The sequence below is a fragment of the Carlito syrichta genome, unplaced genomic scaffold (genome assembly GCF_000164805.1).
Source record: "Carlito syrichta isolate Samal-C Ts95f unplaced genomic scaffold, Tarsius_syrichta-2.0.1 Scaffold314846, whole genome shotgun sequence".
Taxonomy (NCBI): Eukaryota; Metazoa; Chordata; class Mammalia; order Primates; family Tarsiidae; genus Carlito; species Carlito syrichta.
This window is the reverse complement of record NW_007258942.1, coordinates 48,653-62,244: the sequence shown is the minus strand read 5'-3', so window position 1 is coordinate 62,244 and position 13,592 is coordinate 48,653. Positions and strand designations below refer to the sequence as shown.

At 40.7% G+C, this 13,592-nt stretch overlaps 1 protein-coding gene across 1 annotated transcript in view; it reads right to left on the bottom strand.

The window, feature by feature from the left end:
* The window catches only part of FUCA2 (alpha-L-fucosidase 2), a 42,373-nt gene extending 29,017 nt beyond the window's left edge, over positions 1–13,356 (bottom strand). The window contains exon 1 of the mRNA XM_008072084.2: positions 13,118–13,356. Coding sequence (XP_008070275.2) covers positions 13,118–13,356 — 239 coding nt within the window. The remainder of the gene's footprint in view (positions 1–13,117) is intronic.
* Positions 13,357–13,592: the final 236 nt, after the last annotated feature.

Below are 13,592 nucleotides of genomic sequence, written 5' to 3'. Positions count from 1 at the left end.
GGGGATAGGGAGGGGTGTTCAAATCAATGAAAGTAATATAGGATAAGATCTGTAAGGAAGATCAAATAAGCCTTAAGCAATTTTCCCAAGAGTTAGACAGAGGATCTTATCCATTTTAGGGCCCTGGGGATTATTTGATGGAGTAACTGATGACATCAACATGGACAGAGTCTGAGAAGGAAAAAATTGCCATGATCTTCTAAGATGACCAGAGCCTCATGCAGTAAGTGAGACCTGTGGAGCTGTCCAAAATTATATCCTGACACAGCGGTCAAAATAAAGAAACAAGTGTGAGCAGTGGTGTGGCTCATCTGAAGAGACGTTATGCCTTATAGACTGGCACAAGCTACAGACTCCTTTCTCTAACTATCTGAAGAATCTCTTCAGCAGGATAAAGATGGCAGCCTGGGTAGTACATATGACTACAATCGCTTGAAATCTCTAGATGGAGGCCATATCCCATTGCCATTACAACGTAGCTTCTTCATCCATGGATGTTGATACTTGAGAACTTCTCAGAAAGAATTTCATTCATTCTGTGAAGATCAGATATTGTTATCTGACTACAGAGCTGTTCAAATGTTCATACCAAGTAATGAGACTCCCTTAAATATCTGTGTAAGGTAAAACAAAATATGGGGGAATGCAGCAAAATGGACATTATCTTGTATTTTCTTCCTGGATAGTGAAGAATACAAATTTCAGAGCTGAAGGCAAAGACTTATTTTGTTTAACAATTTTCTTCAAAGAACACATATTACTTTTATTAATAAAAAAATTTTAAATGTAAGCCATACAGGTTACTCATCATCATATGAATAAAACATGCATTACATTTTTTTGGAAACTGCTAGTTGTATTGTTTTTGAGACAAGTTCTTGCTATTTTCCCAGGCTAGAGTGCAGGGGTGTGATCAGAGCTCACTGCAGTCTCAAACTCCTGGCCTCAAGTGATCCTCCTGCCTCAGCTTCCTAAATAGCTGGGACTACAGGTATATGCCACTATTCCTAGCTTTGCTTATTTTTAAAGACAAGCTCTATCTCTGAATTATTTTATATCAACTACCAAGAAACATACAAAATGAAGAATTCCCAGATTGCCTTACTTTTGTTGAACATGCCTAAAAGAGATCTTAGATTTAAGGGTACATGGAAAATATTTTTTCCATTTGATTTATCTACCTTATAATAGATTTTTTACAGTCTCAAAATAACGGGATTATTTCCGTTTTTATTACCCTTTTAAAATATTTTATTAAATATATTCATTCAACAAATAAATTGTGAACAATACCTATCATACACTAATGAATGTGCCAAGTCCAGAAGATTCAAGACTGAATCAGAAGACACCTTGACCTTGAAGAGCTTACAGTCTAGAACAGCCAAGCTGACATGAAAATAAATAAATGCAATAAGCTCTAAAATCACAATTATAGAAATATGTGCAGGGCAGTGAGAAACTGACTATCGGGGTGGTACAGAAATAATTGACACTTATTAACTGCTTCTGTATGCCAGGTACTGTTCTAAGTGCTTTGCTCACATATATTAGCTCACCAACACCCTGTGATCGTTCTCATTACCATATTGTTACACCCATTTTACAGATGAGGGACTGAGACAGAGTGGTTGCATAGCTTGCCCAAAATCACCAGCTATACTGAGTGGCAGAATGACAGAACCAGCATTTAAATAAATATAAGCGGCCAGGTGCAGTGGCTCATACCTGTAAATCCCAGCACTTTTGGAGAATCGCTTGAGCCCAGGAATTTGAGACCAGCCTGGCAACATAGTGAGACCTTGTCTCTACAAAAATAGCCATGTGTGTTGATATGTCCCAGCAAGTTGGAAGGCTGAGATGAGAGAATCACTTGAGCCCAGGAGGCTAAGGGTGCTGTGAGCCGGGATCATGCCACCGCACTCCAGCCCAGGTGACAGAGTGAAAACTTGCCTCAATACATACATACAGACAAAAAGACAGGTAGGCTGCTAGGCTTCAGAGTCCTGTGCTCTCAATCACCACACATTTACTGTACAGACTGGGCAGGGAAAAGTTCACCACACTTCAAGCTGAGAGGACAGCTTGGACAAGTCAGGCATAGAGGATCCTGGAGGGATAAGAGATATGCCACGTCATAGAGTGTCTAGATGGATCTGTTCCAGTAGACAATGAGAAGCCTTTGAAAGCTTTTAGTCAGGGAAGTGACAGGGGCAGATTTGTTTCTTTAAAATATTACTTTTGACAGTGGTTGGAAGAATGTTGGAGAAGGCCTGGCTGGAGGTGGGGACACCTCATTGAAAGACCACTTCAGTCGTAGGAGAAGGCCATAGAAATGGAATTGGAGAGGGAAGAATGGACGGGGGCCATTTTGACTGCTGGAGGTCAAGCTTACTGGTTGTTAAATGTTTTCAATATAGCGGTCGGGTGCAGTGGCTCAAGCCTGTAATCTCAGCATTTTGGGAGGCAGAGGTGAGAGAATTGCCCGAACCCAGGGGTTCAAGACCAGCCTGGGAAACATAGCAAGACCTCATCTCTACAATAAATAAAAAAATTAGCCGGGCATGGTGACACACACCTATGGTTCCAGCTAGTTGGAAGGCTGAGGTAGAAGGATCACCTAAGCCCAGCAGGTCAAGGTTGCAGTAGCCATGAGTGTACCATTGCACTCCATCCTGGGCAGCAGAGTGAGACTCCTTGAACAGAATCAACAGTGTGCTCTATGAAGTCAGAACTCAGAACTGTCTTGCTTGCCACTGGATCCCCAAAGCTTGATAATGTGCTCAGGAAATGCTTATTGGTTGAATGAACGAATATATGAATGAACCAATGAATAAGTGAATACATAAATACATGAATCAAAGAAATGACTCAGTCATGGATTAGACCAAGTGGATAAGAGACGAAGTTAATGGATTTTCAAGTTACTTGCCTAAATGATTAAGTCAGTTTGTCTTTCTTATACTAAACTTAGTTTTCAGGCTGCTCTTATGAGTGTTGCATGTGTACCATAGAGCAACCAATGCAGCTCCATGATTTAGCCACTGGGAGACCCATGAAAGAGCCTACCCATTCCTGTCTGCTTCCATGGGCCCCAGTCATGGCATGCGACCACATCACGTGGCTGTGCCTCCAAACTCACCACTCTCACCTCTCTGGATCACAGACTCGTGTTTCAAAAACATAACTCCATTATATCGCCCATGGCTCTAGTCCTTCGTTCCACATCTCTTTACTCTGCTTTAGTTTTCATCTTAGTGCTTCATGTTTTCAGACATTTCATTCATGCATGCATCATTTTGTTTAGTATCTATTACTATATTCATTTCCTATTACTGTCATAGCAAATTACCACAAATTTAGTGACTGAAAACACAGGTTTGCTATCTTACAGTTCTGGGAGTCAGAAGTCTGAAATGGGTCTCACTGTCAATGAGGTTGCATTCTTTCTGGAGATTCTTGGGGAGAATCTATTTCCTTGTCTCTTTGGGCTTCTAGGGGTTGCTAGCATCTTGTGGCCCTCTTTGATCTTCAAAGCCGGCTAAGGCAGCTTGACTCTTTCTCATGACGCCATCTCTCTGCTTCTGGCTCATCTGTCTCCTTCCTCCCCATTCAAGGACTCTTGTGACTTTGTTGGGCTCACCTAGATAAACCAGGATAATCGTCATATTTTACAGTCAGCTGATTAGCAACTTTAATAGTATCTGTGATTTAGTTTTCCCTTGCCACAGGATACAACACATTCACAGGTTCCAGGGACTAGGCTATGGACATCTTGGAAGGGCCATATCTGCCCAGCACAATCTCCTGCTTCTCGAATTTGTTTCTTGAGAGCAAGGCTTTGTCTACTTTGCTCACTATGGTGTACTCAGTGATTAAAAGACGAGTACATAGTGAGCCCTCAATAAAGGTTTTGAATAAGTGAACCCATCTCTGCTTTCTCCTTCACAATCCACCCCATACCAAAACAGAATAGTTTTTCTCATTATCGACTTTGACCATCATACACTCTTGCTCAGAGAAGGGGAATGGATCACTTCCAGGTGAGATGGAGGCTTGACCCTAGCCACCTGCTCGTCTCTATTGAATTCCAGCGGAAATAACAGCAGAAACATCTGCCTCAGTTCTGAACCAGGCAAGTGATCGTCTCATGTCACAGAATAGAAGAACTTCTGCTAGATCCAGGACTGATGCCCCTCGGTCGCAAAAGGCCTTGAAGGTTGGAGTTCAACTCTGATTCCTCAGAAAGAGAAGCGTGTCCAAGAGGCCAGGGGGTCTAAAGGGCCCCAGCAATGCCCCTTACTTGAGTTCCCTCTTGTCTCTTTAAACTCTGGAATTCCAGTGTCCATATGGAGTTTTTTTCTGAATGCAAATGTCCACTTGTGCAGAGAATTAGGCAAGACAGAGAAAACATGTTTCCTAGGGAGACCTTCCAAGTCAGCAGCCACTAAGCTTCTAGTTACTTCTGCCCTGCCTCCCTCTCTACTTCCCCAGAGCTCCTGGATCCCCAAGTGGATAATACACTATGTTTTGTTTTTGTCATTCAGATTGTTGATGTTGCTGGTCTTTACTTTTTAAAATGTGAACCGTTCATTGTATGAGTGATTTTGGCAGAGACACACATCAGACATTCAAATATTAATATTTCCTGTTTATTAAGTGCTTCCTGCTGTGCAATACCAATGTGAGGCATCATAGATAGTCCTTAAAAACATCCTTGCAAGTTGGGTAGCATTGTTTCCTTTCCAGATATGAAGAAACGCACAAGGGCCCAGGTCTTCCAAGTGAAAGAGTTGGGATTCAGCTCACTCGGAGGTCCCTGCTGACTCCAGGAGTGTACCCTGTTTTCCAGCGTAAACCAAGGTGACCGCCCTGGGGGCAGGAGGGCTCTGCTCTGAAGGTAGGTGGCTGCTAGGATGGTAGGCGGCCAGGTCTGAAACCCATCGTCAGTAAGCCACGCAGGGCTTGCTCCACTCTCTCAGGGTGCCAATCAATCAGGTCTCTCTTTTCTTCTCTCCAAATAGTTACTCAAGTAGGGCAGAAACTAAAGCCAGGTGACACACCAAGAGCAAAATAGAAGGGAGCACAAGAACTCAGTCATTAAGATAAAGAATCCTTCAATGCAATACTTTATTTTATTTTTTAACTCCTCCCCCACCCCACCCCCCACATCTCTCAATGCAATATTTTAAAAAATCATGCCAGCAAACTGCATCTGCTCAGCCATATTTGTAAATAAAGATTTACCAGGGCTGGGATGAGGTTGTAGCCAATGAGGCTAAAGATACAAGTTCAGGGTTGGATCAAGTCTTTATTTAAAGTTTTGCTGTTTTGTTCATGTGTTTTATTTTGTTTGTTTTCATTAATTCTGCCTCAAGCATCCACTTACCTTCTCTGCAGAAATTCTGTTATCGGCCTCTGGGGGCTGCACCCTCCACGTGAGTGGTTGCAGGGACTCAAGATGTGCAGAAGGAAGTTATATAACTTCTCTTCATAATTTCTTTTTGGCACACGTTCCTTGATTTTTGACAAATACAGTTGTTAATCACCACCACAATCAGAATTTAGAACAGTTCCAATATCTCTAAAATCACCCTCTCCCCTACTCCGGTAACTGGCAAATACGTTTTTCTATCCCTGTAGTTATGCCTCTTCCAAAATGTCACTAAATGGAAAAATACAGTCTGAAGCCTTTTGACCTTGACTTCTTTTGCTCAATATAATGCGTCGGAGGGTCTTTCGTGTTGTGTGTATTAGTAGTTCCTATTCCACTCTATGGATGTACTTATTTGGGTTGTTTCCAGTTTGGGGAGATTATGAATAAAGACAATATAAACACTTACTTTTGGGCTGGGTGTGGTAGCTCACACCTGTAATCCCAGCAATTTGGAAGGCTGGGATGAGAGGATCACCTGAGCCCAGGAGTTCAAGACCAGCCTACGCAACATAGTGAGACCTCATCTCTACAAAAATAAAAAAAAAATTAGCCTGGCATGGTGGCATATGCCTTAAGTCCCAGTACTTGGGAGGCTTAGGTAGAAGGATCATGTGAACCCAGGAGGTCAAGGTTGTGGTGAGCCATAGTCATGCCACTGCCCTCCAGCCTGAGCGACAGTAAGACTCTGATTCAAAAATAAAAACATAAAACTTGGTTTGGGGGGTTTGTATGAATATAACTTTTCATTTCCTCTGGGTAAAAAGCTATGAGTAGGATTAGTGGGTCATATGGTAGGTTTGCATTTTACTTTTTAAGAAACTGCCAGACTAGTTGTCAAAGTGACTGTGCCCTTTTGTGTTCCCATTTTAGCGTTTTGAGGGTTGAATTGAGGGGAACTCAATCCAGAGGTATGTTGGCCACCCTCAGCCTCCTACTGTGAATGAATGGTGTTGAGACCTCCGGAATCCTAGTGATGGACACTTCATCCCTCCCCATCACAGGTAGTCTCTGAGGAGTAGGACACAGAAAGCATGGCTTGTAGGTTGTCTGGGTATCCTGAGCACATAGGCTGATGTCTTGGAAGTCTAGTAAAGGAATGCTGTGGAACTGAGGTTTCCAACACGGATGAATGAATAAAGAAAATGTGGTGTATATACACCATGGAATACTATTCAGTCATAAAAAAGAATGAAATCTTGTCATTCATAGCAACATTGATATAACTGGAGGATACTGTGTTAAGTGAAATAAGCCAGGAACAGAAAGTTAAGCAGAACATGTTCTCATGCATATGTAGAAGCTAAAAACAGTTGATCTCATGAAGTGAAAAGTAGAACAGAGGATACTTGAGGCTGGGAAGGGCAGGAGGAAGGGAGAGATTAGGGAGACATTTGTTAAAGGATACAAAATTGTAGCTAGATAGGAGGAATATGTTCTAGTGTTCTATACCATTTTAGGATTACTAGGTCACAATAATATGCAGTTTCAAATAGCTAGAACGAAGATATTGAATTCCTTACACAAAGGAAGGATAAACATTTGAGATGATGGATATGGTAATTATTCACTGATCACTCTACATTTTATGTATCAAAACATGACTGTGTGCCCCGTGAATATGTGAAATTATTGTGTGCCAATTAAAAATTTTAAATGATATATATATTCTTTTTTTAAAACATTTTTTATTATAAAATTGTGGGGTACAGTTAAGGGTTTGGTATACAAATGTGCATCGTTCAGGCACCCTTTTTAATAAGGGGTGTCTCCCCATCCCCAGACAGATATTGACTATCGTTAGTCCCACCTCCCTTCCCCTCCCTACCCCCCCCATAGTTTCCCACTGTCAATCCTTTTCTTATAGTATTACGGTAGTTGTTCAAGGTCCATTTATGAGTGAGGACATGTGGTACTCAGATCTTTGCTTCTGCGATAGATCACTCAGTATTATAAACTCCAATTCCATCCAAGTTGCTGCGAAATTCATGATTTTGTTCTTTTTTATGGCTGTGTAGTATTCCATCGTTTATATGTACCACATTTTTAAAATCCAGTCCTCTTTTGATGGACAGTATGGTTGGTTCCATGATCTTGTTATTGTGAACAATGCTGTGATAAACATACATGTGCCGGTATCTTCTTCATAGAATGATTTGAGTTCTTCAGGGTATATTCCCAGTAGGGGACTTGCAGGGTCATATGGGAGGTCAATATTTAGAGCTTTTAGGAATCGCCACACTGCTTTCCACAGAGGCTGCACTAGTTTATACTCTCACCAACAGTGTAGAAGTGTACCCTTTCACCACATCCTCTCCAGCATCTGTTATTTTTTGTTATTGATAATGGCCATTCTCACTGGAGTTAGGTGGTATCTCAGTGTAGTTTTAATTTGCATCGCCTTGATGACTAGTGAGGTTGAGCATTTCTTCATGTATATGTTGGCGTCTCCTATGTCTTCAAGAAGTATCTGTTCATATCTTTTGCCCACTTTGTAATGGGGTTGTTTGTTTTTTTCTTTTGAGCACGCTTGAGTTCCTTGTAGATCCTTGATGTTAGGCCTTTGGCAGACATGGAGTTAGCAAATATTTTTTCCCAGTCTGTGGGCTGTCTCCCTGCTCTCTTGGTGTTTTCTTTGGTTTTGCAGAAGCTTGTCAGTTTAATGAGGTCCCACTTGTCTATCTTATCTCTTATGGCCTGGGCACTTCGGTTTTGCCCAGGAATTGGATGCCAATTCACTTCCATAAGGGTGTGTCCTGCATTTTCTAAAGTTCTTATGGTTTGAGGTTTTACATTTAGGTCTCTGATCCATTTAGAGTTAATTTTTGTGTATGGGGATAGATAGGGGTCTTGTTTGAATCTTCCACATGTAGTCAGCCAGTTTTCCCAGCACCATTTACTGAATAGATTGTCCTCTCCCCAGTGGTTGTTGTTGGAGGCTTTGTCAAAGATGAGTATTTGAGAAATTGAGGTTTTGCTTCTGGAATCTCAATTCTATTCCATTGGCCTATATGCTTGTTCTTTTACCAATACTAAGCTCTTTTGATTATTGTTGCTTTAAAGTAAAGTTTAAAGTCTGGAAGTGTGATACTTCCTGCTTTGTTTTTTTTGCTGGGGATTGTTCTGGCTATTCTTGGTCATTTGTGTTTCCATATGAATTCCTGTAGTTTTTTCTAGATCTGAGAAGAATGTTGCTGGCAATTTGATGGGTATGGCATTAAATCTGTAGATTACCTTAGGTAAGATGGACATCTTCACAATGTTGATTCTTCCAATCCATGAGCATGGAATATTTTTCCACTTGTTTGTGTCATCTTTGATTTATTTGAGCAGTGTTTTGTAGTTTTCATTGTAAAGGTCTTTCACATCTCTGGTTAGGAAGATACCAAGGTATTTCATTTTTTGTGTGTGGCTATTGTGAATGGGGTGGTGCTTTTTATTTGGGTTTCTGTTTGTTTATTATTAGTGTAAAGAAATGCAATTGTCTTTTGAACAGTTATTTTATACACTGAGACTTTGCCAAAGTCCTTTATCAGTGCAAGGAGGTTTTTCACAGAATCTCTAGGGTTTTCAAGGTACACAATCATGTTGTTTGCAAAGAGATAACTTGACTTCCTCTTTTCCTATTTGGATACCCCTGATCACCTTCTCTTTTCTAATTGCTCTATCCAGGACTTCCAATGCTATATTGAACAAGGGGTGAGAGTGGGCATCCTTATCTTGTTCCAGTTTTCAAGGGAAATAGTTTCACTTTTTGTCTGTTTAGGAGTATGCTGACTATGGGTTTCTTGTAGATGGCTTTTACTATTTTGAAGTATGTTTCATGTATGCCTAGATGTTCGAGGGTTTTTAGTCAAGAAGGAGTGTTGTATTTTATCAAAAGCTTCTTCTGCATCTAATGATATAATCATGTGGTTTTTGTTTTGACATCTACTGATGTATTTAATTATATTTATGGTTTTGCAACTGTTGAACCAGTCTTGCATCCCAGGGATGAAGCCTACTTGGTCATGATGGATGATTTTTGAGATGTGTTGTTGGATCCTGTTTGCTAGGATCTTGTGGAGAATTTTAGCATCTATGTTCATCAAAGATATTGGCCTGTAGTTCTGTTTCTTTGTTGGGTCTTTACCTGGCTTGGGTATCAATGTGATGTTAGCTTCATAAAATGATTTGGGGAGAGTTCCATCTTTCTCAATTGCCTGGAATACTTTCAGTAGGATTGGTATCAGCTCCTTCTTAAATGTCTGATATAATTCTGCTGGAAAGCCATCTGCTCCAGGGCTTTTTTGTTAGGTAGTTTTCTTATTACATAGTCAATTTCCTTGATTGTTATTGGTCTACTTAGGGTCTTGATTTCTTCTTGTTTCAAGTTGTGTGATGTCAGAAAGTCCTCCATTTCCTTGAGGTTTTCAAGTTTGTTTCCATACAAGTGTACATAGTAGTCTCTAATGATCTTTTGTATTTCTTCAGGGTCAGATGTGACTTCATCTTTTGTGCATCTTATTGTGTTTGTTTGGGCTTTTTCTCTCATTTCTTGGACAGTCTAGCTAGGGGACCATTGATCTTGTTTATTCTTTCAAGGAACCAGCTTTTTGTTTCATTGATTTTTTAAAATCTTTTTTTCTTCTGTTTCCTGGATTTGGTCTTTTATTTTGGTGATCTGGATTCTTCTGCTGAAGTTAGGGTTTTGGTGGTCTTGCTTTTCCATATTCCTTAGGTGACTTGTTAGGCTTTTGATTTGTGATCCTTCCATTTTCTTCATTTGCGTTTGTAGAGATATGAATTCCCCTCTTGCTAGTGCTTTCATGGCATCCCAGAGATTTTGGTAAGATGTTTCTTCATATTTTTTTTGTTTCCAGGTATCTTTTAATCTCTGTTTTGATTTCATCATTGACCCAGGAGTTGTTTAGCATCATGCTATTTAGTGTCCATGTCCTTGTGGTTTTGGGTGGAATCTTGTTGATGTTTATTTTTATTTCACTGTGGTCTGAGAAGGTGTATGGCAAGATTTCGATTTTTTGAAATTTGTTTATGCTTGATTTATGACCAAGTATGTCATCAATCTTAGAGTACATTCCATGCAGTGATGAGTAGAATGTATATTCTGTGGTCATTGGGTGGAGTGTTCTGTAGGTATCAATTAGTTCATTTGGTCAGGAGTCACTTTGAGGTTCCAGATCTTGTTGCTGATTTTTTGTCCTCAGGATCTGTCTAGGGTTGTGAGTGGGGTATTGAAGTCCTCAGCTATGATAGAGTTGGAGTCAGTATCTTTTTTGTTTACCTAGAAGCTGCTTTATGAAAGTTGGCGCTCCTATGTTGGGTGCGTATATGCTTAGGATGGATATTTCTTGATGGATTGAACCTTTTATCAATATGCAGTGGCCTTCTGTATCTTTTTTAACTTTTCATAGCTTAAAGGGTATTTTGTCTGAGATTAAGATTGTGACTTCTCCTTTCTTTTTTCTTCTGTTCTCCTGAAAATTTGTTTTCCATCCTCTTACTTTGAGTCTGTGAGCGTCCGTTCTAGTGAGGTGAGTCTCTTGAAGGCAATAAATTCTTGCCTGGTGATATTTTATCCATTTTGCCTTTCTATGTCTTTTCAGTGATGCATTTAGTCCATTCGCATTCAGGCTAATTATTAAAATGTGAGCGTTGATCCCTATCATAAGGTTCTTACAGAGTTTTGTTGTTGTTCCTGTTTGTTGTCTTTCTTTTGTTTTTAGGGTTGGCTCCTGTGTGTTTCCCATCTTTTCCCTGTACTCTTGTGAAGAACATGGTCATTCTTTTCTCCTTTTCTTCTGTGTTTAATATTTTCTTAAGTATTTCTTGTAGAGGTAGTCTGGAGGCTGCATAGGATCTTAGGGATTGGATATCTGAGAAGATTTTGATTCTCCCTCACTGAGGAAGCTTAGCTTGTCTGGGTAGGTTATTCTTGGTTGAGATTGTTTATCTTTGAGAACTTTGAAGATTGGGCTCCAAGCTTTCCTGGCCTGAAGGCTTTCTGTAGATAAATCTGCTGCTATTCTAAATGGTCCTCCCTCGTAGGTATTCTGACCTTTTTCTCTTGCTGCCTTTAGGATTTTTTCTTTTATACCTACTTTGTTTTGGCAAATGATTATGTGTCTGGGAGTTGGTCTTCTCATTTGTTGTCTTGCAGGGGTTCTCTGAATCTCTTGTGTTTCAATTTTTGTATCACTGATGAGTTGAGGGAAGTTTTCTTGAATGATTTCATGAAATGTTTGTTTAGTGTGGCCTCTGTCTCTCTCTCTCTCTCTCTCTCTCTCTCTCTCTCTCTCTCTCTGCCTCAGGAAGGCCAATTACTCTTAGGTTCAGTCTCTTGAAGTAATCGTTCATCTCTTGAAGGTTGTGTTCTGTCTTTTAAAGCTTCTTTTCTATGTTTCTGAGAGTTTGGGTTAGTTTGTATTTTGGTCTTCAAGCTCTGAGATTCTTTCTTCTCCTTGGCTAATTCTGCTTTCCATGTTTATTAGTTTGTTATTTATTTCCATCACAGTATTCTTTACTGGTATTTGTTTCTGTTATCAGCTCCTTCCTATTTTCCTCTTGTCTCCCCTCAATTTTTAAAATTTTCTCTATTAATGTCTTGATGTCTGGGTTTATTGCATGTGACCAGTCATTCTGGGGCCCCTTCATTGTGTTCCGAAGTCTGTTTTCTCAGTTTCTGACCTCCCAGGGTCTGTGTGAGACCTATAGTCTTCTCTTGGTTTTTCTTCATTTGTGCAGATTTTTCCTCCCTACTTTTCCCTACCCTCCACTTCCCCATCTTCTTTAATTCAGTTGTTCAGGGGTGGAGGAGTTGCTTTCACTTCTGTTTGTTCAATCTCCTATTCCTTATGTATGTCCTCTTGCTTTGTTCAATTCTGGAGTTGGACTGTAAATTGGGGGTGGTCCTTTTTTCAGTTTTGAAATTTAATTAAGGGGGGAGCTGCGATTCAAATTCTATCTGCAGATCCTGGTATCCACTGACAGGTGTATGAATAATCTGAAACCCACTTCCCACTGCCTTGGAATTTGTCCATGCAGTGAGGTTGTAGGTTTACTCCCTGAAAGCAAAATGAGGTTAACAGAGGGAAGAGAATGGAGCAGGCAGTGGGGGAAGAGAGAGGAGTAAGAGGGAAAACAGACAAGCGTACTGACTATCAAATGAAAAAAGACACAAAGACTGAAACACGTAAAAAGTAAAACAATAACCATGACTACAAACTAACAATCATACGAAAAAAGTAAAATATATCATGATACTAACATACAAGCTAACCAACCTCCTTATTGGTGTGTTATTCCTCTATACAAAGATGGGTTTTACAGAGAAACAAAACAAAACAAACAAACAAACAAAACCACAAAAGAACAAAACAAAACAAAACAAAAGGAATAGAATAAAGTCAGTAAACTAACAGAACCAACCAACCACACTCTGAGACTTTTCCTTTAAGTCCAATGTCCTTTCAGCTCTGATTTCTAGATTTCTTTGCTGGTTGGTCGATTTGTTCACTGTAAGATCAACTGCCCATGGCCTGCTGTGGAGAGTGTTTCAGATCTGGACTCCCTGCCCACTCTATCACTCAAATTTCCTGTTTCTATTCATCAAGGGGGAAGAGCTTCTTTCTTTCCCATTTTGATGTTGTTACCTTGGATCCCCAGGAGGTGGTGCTATCTCACCACTCTAGTTCATCTTTATTCACAGCAGCTGGAGACTGGCAAGTGATGCAGGCCAGGATGGTGGAAGTTGGAGGCCACCCAGGATGGGAGGGAGCAGGCAATGGTAGTGGCAGTGTAGGCAGCTCCCTTGCGGTACATTGAAGGAGCTCCACGATCTTGGCTCCAGGCGAGGGGCGGGGCATGGCAGTGCCAGTGGCAGTGGCAGCAATCTCAGTAGATAGTGCTTGTAGGGGCTTCATGGTCTGAATTCCTGGGATGACCCAGGTGTGGGCTGGGTGATGGCTGCAGCTGCAGCCCAGACTACTGAGGTGTTTGAGCTGTGGCTGCAGCTGAGCTCTGTGTGAAGAGCAGGCTGCTGACTATGGGAGCTGCAGCCCCTGGGAGAGAGTTACAGTTTTTAATGTGTGTTCTCTCTCATGGAGGGTCTCACAGACCAAGCTGCCCCGTTGCCATCTTGCCGGAAGTCAAACTTTTA